Below are 14,945 nucleotides of genomic sequence, written 5' to 3'. Positions count from 1 at the left end.
TATAAAGATAATAATAAGAAAAATGTGCACATTAAAATTAGAGTGCACAATAGTTATTGGTGTCCTAGCTTAATATATTGATCATACAGTCTAGACGTACTACCTCCTCATGCAGTGTGGCTGTTAACTGCTGGGGGCTATTAATGCAAGGATCAATATTGGAAAATTCACTAATAATGGCTAACTCACATGGGGCTAGATATTATTCAATTCCTCCCTTTGTGCAAGTTTTAGTGATTCATTTTGCTGACTGGTTAGCCTTTAAAGGGTAAATATCTCTCAGTACTTCCCCACATTAAGCCTATCTAAAGCTTTTAGGACATCAATTATTGTAGGATTTTAGCCTTAGTAACGGCGGACCAGTCATATGGCGTTTTGCAACAGTGTGGACTATCTGAACTAAAACCAAACAGCTGCCGACTACAGGGGTTGCTCAGGCATCTCCTTACTGTGAAAGGTGTCTTTTATACAAGATGCCTCCTCGCCATTGACTGGGGGCATTTTACAAGTGCCCCCACTGCCCTTTTAAGAACAGGGGGCGCCGCCAGGAATCATGCACAGAACAGTAAGCGTCCCTGCATGGAGGAGAAAGAGGGACCATGCAGGGGTGCCCGCATTAGTGTTACAAGCCCGGTGTTTCTCACCACCAAGACATCCTTAGAGCAGGACGAATTGAGTGTAGTACAATGACTCTTGAATTGCAAAGTTTCTCTCTGCCCGGCAAGGCCATCTACCACCTTGGAAAATTCAAAGAAAGACTAGAGTTTTTCTTCTTAGTCGGTGGCTAGTTCAGACTTGGAAGACACCTCTGCATTGACGTTCTTGTCAGCCAGCCACTTGGGAACTGAAGATACCGTTTCTGGGTCCATCTCCAAACTGGTGTTCATGAAGATCGTCCAGGAGGCGGGGAAGTTTCTGGGACAGATCACTGTAACAATCTCCGTAACTGTGCTTAGATACATCTCCACTTCCTTTCATTCGGAGACGTCAGCACATGACAAGTCAGTGACAAGCAAACCTGGTGGAGAAGATGGCCGCACAGGCAGCTGAACTGTAAGTACAGGAACCAGATACCCCTCATAACACAACTGTCCCCAACAAAGTGTTTCACCAGATTTCCAGTCTAGAACGGGCTCATGAGTTCTCCACCACGGCAGACCTTAGAGAAGGGGATGTCACGCTGCAGCTATGCAGGTAACTGCAACTTCCACTAGATGGCAATAGAGTGGAAGGATAGTAACAAGTCTGCAAGAGCAGACCTGCAGTGCTGCAGTGAAGCTACCACCAGGTGGCAGCAGAATAGTCAAACAAGCCGAGTCAAAACCTAGTCACACAGTGCAAAGGGAAAAAACAAGCACAGAGTCAGTGGAGAGCCAAAGGGTCAATGCCAGGCAAAAGGCATAAGTGCCAGGGACCAGAGGCAAAGTCAAGTCAGAGTCAAAGCCGAGTCAAACACTGGGAAATCCAACAGCAATCAGTAAACACTGATTCAGGATGGGCAGGGAAGGAGGAATAGACACGGGCAAGGTCAAAGAGCGCAGCAGGGCCAATCAGAGTACTACCAGAGTCACATACACAAGCCGTAGGTAGAAAGTATAACTGACACCGCCTGCAGGATGCAGTGGAGCTAAGTAGCAAACCTGAACCCAGAATGAGGCAGAGCAAAGTTAACCCTTGACATGGGCAGACAGAACTCAAAACCCGGACTGTATCATGACAGTGGATGAAACAAACCAGACAGCACATAGAAGGTAATCTTCTCCGTGTGCAATGCTCCAATCTGGAGATCTACTGATCAGATACAAATTGAACAACTTCAGACAGGACCTTTCCTTTGACAGATGATATTTTTAGCGGATTCTGGAAGTGTTGGATGGGAATCTGATACCGATCCACCATGGCTTGCTGCAAGAAATTTCCCGCCGAAGCAGGGTCAATGTGAGATGTTTCAACTGTGTTCCTTCACATGATATGGATACATTAATTGTCAGTGATGAAGAAGTTTCACTTTCACCTAGGGTGGCTTCACCTACTGGCCCTAGGCTTTGGAGTTTTTCAGCCCTCACAGGACAGCAACGAATTAAATGTTTTGCGCTGCCTCAGCCATAGCACACTTCCTTGACACAACAAGTTCCAACTGCTGCTCTGCCAACCTAACACGACTGACCTGCATGAGTTCAGAGTAGATGGCTTAGGAATCTGGGGAACAAACAGTCTCTGGAAGGAAGGCGCCAAACGCGACTGTCTCTTCTCGCATGTCACCTCTCTGTTCCACTCCTGGAACTAGAGGTCGATCCAGATTGCCAGGGAAATCAATTCATCTAGAGTGCCAGGGATGTCATGGCCAGCCAATTTGTCCTTGATTCTTCTGGACAGTCTTCTCAGAATGCAGCTACCAAAGCTTCATCGTTCCAACCTAGTTTGGAAGACGGCGCAGTACCGGACAGCATACTGGCTTACAGACAGATCTCCCTGACACAGACTGAGATGGGAAGAAGCAGAAGAACCAGGCTCATCGAAATCCTTTTGGAAGCCCACCAAGAAGGCCTGCAGATCCAAGGTCACAGGGTCCCCTCACTAACACAAGAATTTGAGCCATGCTAGGGCCTCTCCTGCTAGATGGGTGTCAAGGAATGACACCAGAGAGATCTCACAGAATCCGACCGCTGCAACCAATTTGTCAAAGATGGCGGCCTGGGAGGTCGCACAGATCCACCGGCTGTTGCCTTTGGAGCAAACATCTCTCTGCTACCCCCTATCATCCAGGCAATTACATGATTGACCAATTAACAATGGAATTTATTTGCACATCCCATTCCATTGGCAAGGACAGTGGTCTGTAGCTGCTTGATGGGAGAGGGACTACCTCTCGTATCTGTCAGTGTCCATGCCTCAAATTTTGTTTAATCAGCCTGGCATGACGACACGGTTGTCATGCCACAAGCATGATGGCTGGTTAATCAAAAGAAGAGCTACAGTCCAGCAGCCAGAGACCACTGTTGAGTCGCACCAACTCTAGTCGGTTGTGCTCTCCTGCAGTTCCACGCCTCAACTCACACTTATGATATTGTAAGAGAAAAGACAGAGGTCTGCTCAGAGAGCTATCAAAATGATTTTTTTTCTTGCTGTATTTTGGTAATCCTAACTAGTGTTAAGGCTAGTTTTGGGGTTAGGTTAAAGGTCTAAAAGGCTATAGCCCTAATAGGGTTAGGGTCTAATTGCTGTTAATCCTAATAACTCACCTGTGTAATAGTTAATATAATTGTTACATGAAAATGGACTACAATGTTCAGCTATGGTCTACAAATTTATGTCAGGAATTATCCATATTTCTTAAATATAATTTCCTACTTAAATGTAAAATGCATCAATGTACATTTATATATACTTCTATATATATAAAAAAAAACATGTACCAACATATTTGGTATCTACGTAATTGGAACAAGCAGTGGAAAAATTAGAGATGCCTACAAAAGTACCGGTAAAACCTATATTTATCAGTATTTAATGTTACATTTTTGAAGAAAGTGCATTATTTTCCAAATTTGTTTACATTTTTGTAAAATAAAAAAATATCCACAGAGAAGAATGCATATATATCACCAAATTCATGGGGACACATACAGTTACTCAAAAGTTATGAGCTGTTAAATAAAGGCATAGCAAAATGTCATTTTCCAGTGACTGCCCCTTTTGGCATCATGGGCAGCAGTAGTGTACATTTCCCACCTGCCTTCTCCATGCGCAGAACACAGGCGCAGAGAAGAGTGGCGTTTCACGCTGTCAGGGCAATGTAGTCAGGCGGCATGAGGACCATTTTCCTATGCACTATTACGTTATTCGTTGTAACTTGCAAAGGCAGTGATGTGAGTAACTCTCCAAAACTGTAATCTCGCTTTCACATTCTCTCTCTGATTCTGATGTGAAGGTAGAATCAGGCAAAAAAAAAATCTTATGCGTCCCTGCCAGGGTTATCCTTTAATTTGTGGAAAATGAAAATTCCACTATTTTAAAGCTATTCAAGTAAGCAATATGGATTTTTAGAAAACAAAAGTTGCTAATATGAATTTAGAGATCTTTCATCAACTGTAAAAGTGAGGGTATCATCTATAGACTAATATGAATGTATATGCATTTATGATGATCATAGCTATTGTATTTTTGCCCTTTCCTTCTAGATAAAACCTAAGAAAGATCCGTGGCAGCAAAAATTTTTAACAAAGCTCAAACAGCACAAGAAAGTAGATGAGCTGCTGCGCCAATCACAATTTACAGAGGTATCTGAAAACATGCACTTCTTTGGTCTGATGAATGAATATAGGTTGTGTAAAACAGCCAGCGGTGGTAGACATGATAACTAAAGTTACTAACAACTTTGTGTAGGTTACAAATGCAGAGAAAGCCATGGAGGTTCTACAGGAGCATGCCGCATGGGTATTACAGCCACAGAAAAATAAACCTGAGATATGGGGAAAGAGAATCAGTACTCCAGAACTATCATGGGTAAGTAAGTGTGCTTTTGGATGTAGGATTAATTTGGATATATGTAATATACAGTCAAGGCCGAAAGGTTTGGCACCCTTGAAATTGTTCCATAAAATGAAGTATTTCTCCCATAAAATTATTGCAATTACACATGTTTTGTTATACACTTGTTTATTTTCTTTGTGTGTATTGGAACAGCACACAAAAAAAACTGAGAACAAAAAGGCAAATTGGACTTTATTTCATACAAAATCCCAAAAATGAGCCAGACAAAATTGTTGGCACTCTCTACTTAATATTTGGTTGCACATTCTGTGGAATAAATAACTGCAATGAATCTTTCCTATGACCATCAGCAAGCTCCTTACACCTCTTAACTGGAATTTTGGACCGTTCTTCTTTTGCAAACTGCTCAAGGTCTCTAATATATTTGAGGGCGCCCTCTCCCTACAGCAATTTTAAGATGTCTCCACAGGTGTTTAATTGGATTTAGATCTGAACTAATTGCTGGACACTTCAGAACTCTCCAGCACTTTGTTTCCATCCATTTCTGGGTACTTCTTGATGCATGTTTGGGGTCATTGTCCTGCTGGAAGAAACATGACCTAGGAGGCAAGCCAAACTTTCTCACACTGGGCACTACAAAATCCGTTGATAATTTTCATATTTCATGATACCTTGCATACAGTAAAGGCACCCAGTGCCAAAAACAGCAAAACAACCTCAAAACATCTTTAACTGCCACCATATTTGACTGCAAGTACTGTATTCTTTTCTTTGTAGGCATAATTCTGTTTTCAGTAAACAGAATGATATGCTTTAGCAAAAAGCTGTATCTTGGTCTTATCTGTCCACAAAAAGTTTTCCTAGAAGGATTTTGGCTTACTCATATACATTTTGGCAAACTGCAGTCTAGCTTTTTATGTCTCTACTAGATGGTGGCCCGATTCTAACGCATCGGGTGTTCTAGAATATGCATGTCCACGTAGCATATTGCACAGCCCACGTAGTATATTGCCCAGTCATGTAGTATATTGCCCAGTGACGTAGTATATTGCCCAGCCACGTAGTATATTGCCCAGCCACGTAGTATATTGCACAGCCCACGTAGTATATTGCACAGCCCACGTAGTATGTTGCCCAGCCACATAGTATATTACCCAGCCACGTAGTATATTGCACAGCCCACGTAGTATACTGCCCAGTCACGCAGTATATTGCCCAGCCACGTAGTATATTTCCCAGCCACGTAGTATATTGCCCAGCCACGTAGTATATTGCCCAGCCACATAGTATATTGCCCAGCCACGTAGTATATTGCCCAGTCACGTACTATATTGCCCAGCTATGTAGTATATTGCCCAGCGACATTGTATATTGCCCAGACACATAGTATATTGCCCAGTCACGTACTATATTGCCCAGTCTCGTACTATATTGCCCAGCTACGCAGTATATTGCCCAGCCACATAGTATATTGCCCAGCCATGTAGTATATTGCCCAGTCATGTAGTATATTGCCCAGCCACGTAGTATATTGCCCAGCCATGTAGTATATTGCCCAGTCATGTAGTATATTGCCCAGCCACGTAGTATATTGCCCAGCCACGTAGTATATTGCCCAGTCACGTATATTGCCCAGTCACGTAGTATATTGCCCAGTCACGTAGTATATTGCCCAGCCACGTAGTATATTGCACAGCGACGTAGTATACAGCACAGAGCCATGTAGTATACAGCACAGACACGTAGTATACTGCCCAGTCACGTAGTATATTGGCCAGCCACGTATGTAACAGGTTAAAAAAGACATAAAATAAAAAATGAATATATACTCACCTTCCGAGGGCCCCTTGTAGTCCTGGCGCCTGTGTGCGGTGCATGCGGCAGCTTCCGATCCCAGGGTTGGTATGAGCACAGGACCTGTGATGACATCGCGGTCACCTGACCATGACGTCATGGCAGGTCTTTCTCACATAGCATCCTTGGCACCTGAACCTGACGCTTGCGCTGCCGAGGACAGGGCGCGACATCGGAGGGTGAGAATAACATTTTTTTATTATTATTATTATTTGTAACATTAGATATTTTTACTATTGATGCTGCATATGCACACTTCACAGGTGTGCCCTGTCAGGTTTAATAAGTGGGATTTCTGTTATGAACTGGTGGTTTAGGAGCAACATGGGACGAGCTCTGAAGGAGGTGGTACCTGTACTGACCGCAGTCCCTAAGCTCAACACAGCACTAGAAGTAGCCGTGGGATGCTCCTGTCACTCCCTAGGCACCTCGTCACAGCCTGAGAATTAACTACCCCTAAAGATAGAAACAGGAAAACTATCTTGCCTCAGAGAAAATCCCCAAAGGATAGATAGCCCCCTTCACAAGTAATGACTGTGAGTGGAGAGGGAAAAGACATACACAGAATGAAACCAGGATGTAGCACAGGAGGCCAGTCTAGCTAGATAGATAGGACAGGATAGAATACTGTGCGGTCAGTATTAAAAACTACAAAAATCCACACAGAGTTTACAAAAATCTCCACACCTGACTAAAGGTGTGGAGGGTAAATCTGCTTCCAGCTTAACTGAATTAATCCATACTGACAAGCTGGACAAAACATAGAATGCACAGAACGAATAAGTCCAAAACATGTGGACAGAAAAGAGCAAAGCAAGGACTTATCTTTGCTGAACTGGTCAGGATATCAGGGAAATCCAAGAGAGATGTGAATCCAACCAGGAACCATTGACAAGTGGCACTGGCTGAAGGGAAGAGCCAGGCATAAATAGCCAAGCAGAAAGACAATCAGTGGAAGCAGCTGCAGACTGCTAAATTCAAGGAGCACCCATTCCACTTAAAACCACCGGAGGGAGCCCAAGAGCGGAATTCACAACAGTACCCCCCCCTTGAGGAGGGGTCACCGAACCCTCACCAGAGCCCCCAGGCCGATCAGGACGAGCCAAGTGAAAAGCACGAACCAAATCGGCGGCATGGACATCGGAGGCAACAACCCAAGAATTATCCTCCTGGCCATAACCCTTCCACTTGACAAGATACTGAAGCCTCCGCCTCGAAAAACGAGAATCCAAAATTTTCTCAACCTCATATTCCAACTCTCCCTCAACCAACACCGGGGCAGGAGGATCAACCGAGGGAACAACGGGCACCACATATCTCCGCAACAAAGATCTATGGAAAACATTATGAATGGCAAAAGAGGCTTGAAGAGCCAAACGAAAAGACACCGGATTGATAATTTCAGAAATCTTATAAGGACCAATAAACCGAGGCTTAAACTTAGGGGAAGAAACCTTCATAGGAGCATGACGAGAAGACAATCAAACCAAATTCCCCCCACGAAGCCGGGGACCAACACACCGACAGCGGTTAGCAAAACGTTGAGCCTTTTCCTGAGACAACGTCAAATTGTCCACCACATGAGTCCAAATCTGCTGCAGCCTGTCCACCACAGAATCCACACCAGGACAATCAGAAGGCTCAACCTGCCCCGAAGAAAAACGAGGGTGAAAACCAAAATTACAAAAGAAAGGTGAAACCAAAGTAGCCGAACTAGCCCTATTATTAAGGGCAAACTCGGCCAACGGCAAGAAAGCCACCCAATCATCCTGATCAGCAGACACAAAGCATCTCAAATAGGTTTCCAAGGTCTGATTAGTTCGCTCAGTTTGGCCATTAGTCTGAGGATGAAACGCCGAAGAAAAAGACAAATCAATGCCCATCCTAGCACAAAAGGCCCGCCAAAATCTAGAGACAAACTGAGAACCTCTGTCAGACACAATATTCTCCGGAATGCCATGCAAACGAACCACATGCTGAAAAAACAATGGAACCAAATCTGAGGAGGAAGGCAACTTAGGCAAAGGTACCTAGATGGACCATTTTAGAGAACCGGTCACAAACAACCCAGATAACAAACATCTTCTGGGAAACAGGAAGATCCGAAATAAAATCCATGGAAATATGCGTCCAGGGCCTCTCAGGGATCGGCAAAGGCAAAAGCAACCCACTAGCGCGGCAACAGCAAGGCTTGGCCCGGGCGCAAGTCCCACAGGACTGCACAAAAGCATGCACATCGCGCGACAAGGAAGGCCACCAAAAGGACCTAGCAACCAAATCTCTGGTACCAAAAATCCCAGGATGACCAGCCAACACTGAACAATGAACCTCAGAAATTAAAACTAAAAGTTAGGCCACCGCGCTACCTATCTCCTAGATAATAAATATAATGAACTAAAAAGTACCCACAAAAGGGTTAACATAAAGCACTTACTGAGTGGTTAAAGTGCCAGGACTTGGACTGCGGAAGCTTGATGGAGCGCTGAAGTGATGAAGACAGACGCTCCTCCGTGAGTCCGAGGTGAGTCCGAGGTACGGAGGTCCGGACGGCAGCGTGAAGCGACAGGCCCGAGGGGAGCGTCCTCCCTATTGGCGCCTGGCTGCCACGCGCACGCCAAGAAAGTAGACAAGCGGCGTCCTGGCCAGGGGCGCCGCTACACAGCGACAGGGAATAGGGGGGCGTGGTCTGGGTGACGTCACCCGGAGCTACAAGAAAATGGAGCAGGAGACAAGTGCCGAACAGGGCCTCTATTGCCTACGCGTTTCGAAGGTCACCGGACCTTCTTCGTCAGGGCTAGAGGTCCCTGGCTGTCTGCTGCTCTATATAGGATATAAAAGCGCCGCCCACTATACAAAAAACTAAATGCATGTATGTGCATGAGAGTGTCGCTAGGCTACAGGAAGAGGCTGTAGACTTATAAGTCCATGGACCTGATGGCATACCTCAGAATAATAGGTGATCTATGTTACTATGTACTAATGTTAAAAAATTTTTTATTGTTAAATATATACATTAAAAAATACATTAAGAAATCTATATTTGAGAGAGACAATTATTATAAAAATATATAAAAGAAGAAGGGGGGAATTTTTATATATAATTTGTTAAAAAAAGGGGGGGGGGGAGAGAAAAAACAAGAATACTGATAAAAAGTCATACTTAAGTAGATAACTATTTAAAAGCATAAAGCTCCAATTCATGATTAAGACCCTTAGGGGCCAGGCTATCCAGCATAAAAATCCACCTAGATTCGGTGCGTGACATTAGTTTTATGTAGTCACCTCCCCTCCAGTTTTTTGGAACTACTTGGATGCCGCAAAATATTAATCCCTTAGTGGATCTACCGTGGTATTCCCTAAAATGCCTGGAAAGGGGGTGGCCAATGAAGCCTTTTTCTATATTATTAAAATGTTCTTTCAAGCGGTCCCTCAATTTACGTTTAGTGCGACCCACGTAAATTTTACCACAGGGGCATTTGATTAAGTAAATAACTCCTGACGACCAGCATGAAATTTGGTCTTTAATAGTAAATTCCTCAGTGGCGTTAGAGTTAAAAAATTTAAGCTGTTTTATTTTTTTAAAATTTGTACGCACACAACAGGAACAAGTGCCGCAAGGTACAAAGCCTGGATTTTTTGAGGATATACTCTTGGCAGGACCCTTGTTGGTAGTTGGAGCTACTCAGTAAGTGCTTTATGTTAACCCTTTTGTGGGTACTTTTTAGTTCATTATATTTATTATCTAGGAGATAGGTAGCGCGGTGGCCTAACTTTTAGTTTTACTCCTCTGCATATACATGACAGGCTTGGCGCAGTAGCCGTCTAGGCACCTGCAGCTTCCCTTTACTCCTACACCCACTATCATTCGGAGCGCCGGTGTATTTATTATATTATTTCTTTTAGCTCTTTCTGTGCACATACACCTAGGCAGCTTCAATGGCGTTTAGGGCATTGAGACATGATAGGGATTATCGTTTAACCCTTGTTAATAAACAATTTTCTTTTAACATTTCCCCTCCCCCTATGGATGAACAAGCAAGGCAATTATTGAAAACATTAGAGAAACTTTTAATTACGGAAATGAGGGACATATGGGAGGTGGCCACACTTGAGAAATATGTACAGACTAACATTATTCCGAAGGGATTAGTGATTTATAAATCCCTAGCAGGGGACTTCGGGGACCCCCAAATACAGCAAGACTGGGATGATATGTTCAATAATTTTTCAAAGCAAATTTTGCAATTTATCATAGACAAACGGAGGATAAAATTGAATCATACGAGCCAACAAATTATTGCGCTTTTTGAACAGCTCGATGAATATGAAAACTTGGCTGACTTCCAAACTCTCACTGATAGCATACTGATCAGATTAAAAGAAAAAGAGAAAGAAATCATAGCCAAAAAAGTGAGGAAATTTCACAGAGATAGGGTGCCTAATGCACTCTCTGATAATATGGCGTACTGCCGAGAAACGCATTCGCCTTCTGCTAGTATACATCAAGCTTCTATGGACCTCGTAGTCCTAGATGAATACAATGAAACTCCAACACACAATACGCTAGATCGTTCGGAAATTTTTTCAACTTATACTAACACAAATTCCACCCAGTATACACCTGTTTCCATTGGTAATAGGAATCAGGTTAATATTAGACCGTCTGTTAATTCAGAAGCAGCCAACGTATCATTTGATTTTAGTACCCACGAACATTCAGGGCCACCACTAGAACTACAAGAGTCTCCTATTGCTTCCACCTCCAACTATTATGCCCCACTATCTCTAATTGATGATACGGATGACACCTTTAGGAGCAATGAATTACCTGGATCAAGCCAGAGCGCAAGTATGGCACCTAATCTAGGAACCCATAATGGCTATTCAGATAAAAATAAAAGATTGATGGAAGTAAAATATGGCACTAATACCCCCATTACTCAAAAACGACAACAAAAAAGACCAGAAGGGGTTACTAATAATAATAATAAAATTAAAAATAACCCCAAAAAAATCTCCAGCCTTATACCAAACAGAGGTAGAGGATTTAAAACACAGACTAAAATCACTCGGGATTTTTTTCGGTCACATACTCTAAAACCAAAAGAGGTAGGAGGGGGGGGAAACTCTCCAAAAAGAAAATAAAAAATTCCCTCCCCTCCACCCAAAAAATATTTAACCTGAGTTCGCATGTACTTTCGGATAACGAAAAGTCCCTCCTACAAAAGGGACTGAAATTCGCACCAACCATAACAGCAAAACCTTTTAACCTTTTCATCAGTATGAAGCAGTTTTTGCGCAATTTGGCCATTAAGAAATATTTCCTCAAAAAAGCACCACAAGTCCCTAATCCTGTTTCTCATGAGTACATACAGACTTCGCTATCTAATCCCTCTACATTTCATCCCGTACAAGAATACTCAAATGCCTTTCGGTCTTTTGAAACTGCGGTCACACAGGATATTAGGAAAATGAGGAGAAAGAATCCCAAATATATATCCCAAAATTTAAATAACTCTGAACGGAAGGCACTACTGGACCTTCAAGTAAACCATGATATTATTATACGTCCAGCGGATAAAGGGGGTGGGATTGTTATCCTCAATAAAACCACATATCAGGAGGAATCTGATAGACTCCTGAATGATGAGACTACCTATAGGAAATTAAATAGTGACCCTACTGAACGGTATACCAAAAATTTGAATATTTTAATATCACGAGGTAAATCTTCAGGTATTGTAAATAAAAAAGAATCTTTATTCATCATGAACAAAACCCCCAGTGTGGCAGTGTTCTACTACCTCCCTAAAGTCCATAAAGATGCAATGCGCCCACCTGGGAGGCCTATTATTTCGGGGATTAATTGCCTGACAGCTAATCTGTCACGCTACATAGACACACACCTCCAAAAATGCATGCCTATTATCCCCGCATATCTTAAAGATACTAGTCAAGTGCTCCAAATATTGGAAAAAATTGAATGGGAAAGTGGCTTCACACTGGGGACATTAGACATAAAATCTCTGTATACAGTAATAGACCATTCAAAAGGATGTGAAGCGGCAGAACACTACCTTAATAAACTGGCCACCCACAAGAAACCACAGATCCAGTTCATTGTGGAAAGTATTTTATTTATTTTGGAACATAATTATTTCACCCATGATGGCCAATTTTACCTCCAAACACGGGGCACGGCTATGGGCACTTGTTTCGCTCCCAGCTACGCAAACATCTATGTAGCCAAGTGGGAGGAGCTATATATTTCGCTCACAAAAAGCCCCAATACTGGCTTGATTATGTGGAGGCGTTTTATCGATGATATACTATTCATCTGGAATGGCCCCCAAAGAGAATTAGATGTATTTATTGCCAATCTCAATTCTAATGACTTTGGGTTGGAATTTACGGCCACTACCAGCAAATCGGAAATACATTTTTTAGACCTAAACATCTTTATTGAAAATAATCGGATACAAACTAAATGCCACCATAAACCAGTAGACTCTAATGGATTTATTGATATTAATAGCTGTCATCTACCGATTTGGTTGACTAATATCCCCAAAAGCCAATTTACCCGGGTAAGACGTAATTGCACTAAAAAACGAGACTATATAATAGAAGCAGAACAACTTACCAAGAAATTTCTGGAAAAAGGATACCCCAAAGACCTACTAGATGTGGCTAAACAGGAGGTCTATGAAACATCGAGGGATACCCTAGTACAGAGAACAACTAGGGATAAATTTACTCCAACTGATATCCCTACACAAATTCATCAGTTACCTATTATTACGCAGTTCCATTATGGATACAAACAGTTTACTAAAATCATCTATAAACACTGGTCAATCCTCCAGACGGACAAAGTAATAGGGGAACTGCTACCAAAACGACCCAAATTTGTTTTTAGAAAATCACAAACAATAGGTAACATTATAGCTCCAACTACCAACAAGGGTCCTGCCAAGAGTATATCCTCAAAAAATCCAGGCTTTGTACCTTGCGGCACTTGTTCCTGTTGTGTGCGTACAAATTTTAAAAAAATAAAACAGCTTAAATTTTTTAACTCTAACGCCACTGAGGAATTTACTATTAAAGACCAAATTTCATGCTGGTCGTCAGGAGTTATTTACTTAATCAAATGCCCCTGTGGTAAAATTTACGTGGGTCGCACTAAACGTAAATTGAGGGACCGCTTGAAAGAACATTTTAATAATATAGAAAAAGGCTTCATTGGCCACCCCCTTTCCAGGCATTTTAGGGAATACCACGGTAGATCCACTAAGGGATTAATATTTTGCGGCATCCAAGTAGTTCCAAAAAACTGGAGGGGAGGTGACTACATAAAACTAATGTCACGCACCGAATCTAGGTGGATTTTTATGCTGGATAGCCTGGCCCCTAAGGGTCTTAATCATGAATTGGAGCTTTATGCTTTTAAATAGTTATCTACTTAAGTATGACTTTTTATCAGTATTCTTGTTTTTTCTCTCCCCCCCCCCTTTTTTTAACAAATTATATATAAAAATTCCCCCCTTCTTCTTTTATATATTTTTATAATAATTGTCTCTCTCAAATATAGATTTCTTAATGTATTTTTTAATGTATATATTTAACAATAAAAAATTTTTTAACATTAGTACATAGTAACATAGATCACCTATTATTCTGAGGTATGCCATCAGGTCCATGGACTTATAAGTCTACAGCCTCTTCCTGTAGCCTAGCGACACTCTCATGCACATACATGCATTTAGTTTTTTGTATAGTGGGCGGCGCTTTTATATCCTATATAGAGCAGCAGACAGCCAGGGACCTCTAGCCCTGACGAAGAAGGTCCGGTGACCTTCGAAACGCGTAGGCAATAGAGGCCCTGTTCGGCACTTGTCTCCTGCTCCATTTTCTTGTAGCTCCGGGTGACGTCACCCAGACCACGCCCCCCTATTCCCTGTCGCTGTGTAGCGGCGCCCCTGGCCAGGACGCCGCTTGTCTACTTTCTTGGCGTGCGCGTGGCAGCCAGGCGCCAATAGGGAGGACGCTCCCCTCGGGCCTGTCGCTTCACGCTGCCGTCCGGACCTCCGTACCTCGGACTCACCTCGGACTCACGGAGGAGCGTCTGTCTTCATCACTTCAGCGCTCCATCAAGCTTCCGCAGTCCAAGTCCTGGCACTTTAACCACTCAGTAAGTGCTTTATGTTAACCCTTTTGTGGGTACTTTTTAGTTCATTATATTTATTATCTAGGAGATAGGTAGCGCGGTGGCCTAACTTTTAGTTTTACTCCTCTGCATATACATGACAGGCTTGGCGCAGTAGCCGTCTAGGCACCTGCAGCTTCCCTTTACTCCTACACCCACTATCATTCGGAGCGCCGGTGTATTTATTATATTATTTCTTGAACCTCAGAAATTACCTTACTTGTCCATCTATCAGGAACAAACAGCTTCCCCACTGGACAGCGGTCAGGCTTATCAGCCTGAAATTCCCAAAGCACCCGCTGCAAATCAGGGGAGATGGCAGAAAGAATCACTCCTTCCTTAAGAATGCCAACCGGCTCAAGGACTCCAGGAGAATCAGGCAAAAAACTCC

At 42.8% G+C, this 14,945-nt stretch overlaps 1 protein-coding gene across 1 annotated transcript in view; it reads left to right on the top strand.

Annotated features, from left to right (window-relative positions):
* The window catches only part of LOC138637737 (uncharacterized), a 383,106-nt gene that overhangs the window by 50,882 nt on the left and 317,279 nt on the right, over window positions 1-14,945 (top strand). Inside the window, exons 10-11 of the mRNA XM_069726649.1 lie at window positions 4,182-4,280; window positions 4,387-4,506. Of these exons, the coding sequence (XP_069582750.1) occupies window positions 4,182-4,280; window positions 4,387-4,506 (219 nt within the window). The remainder of the gene's footprint in view (window positions 1-4,181; window positions 4,281-4,386; window positions 4,507-14,945) is intronic.

Source organism: Ranitomeya imitator, chromosome 5, assembly GCF_032444005.1.
Source record: "Ranitomeya imitator isolate aRanImi1 chromosome 5, aRanImi1.pri, whole genome shotgun sequence".
In the NCBI taxonomy this organism is placed as follows: domain Eukaryota; kingdom Metazoa; phylum Chordata; class Amphibia; order Anura; family Dendrobatidae; genus Ranitomeya; species Ranitomeya imitator.
This window is presented reverse-complemented; position numbering and strand designations above follow the sequence as displayed.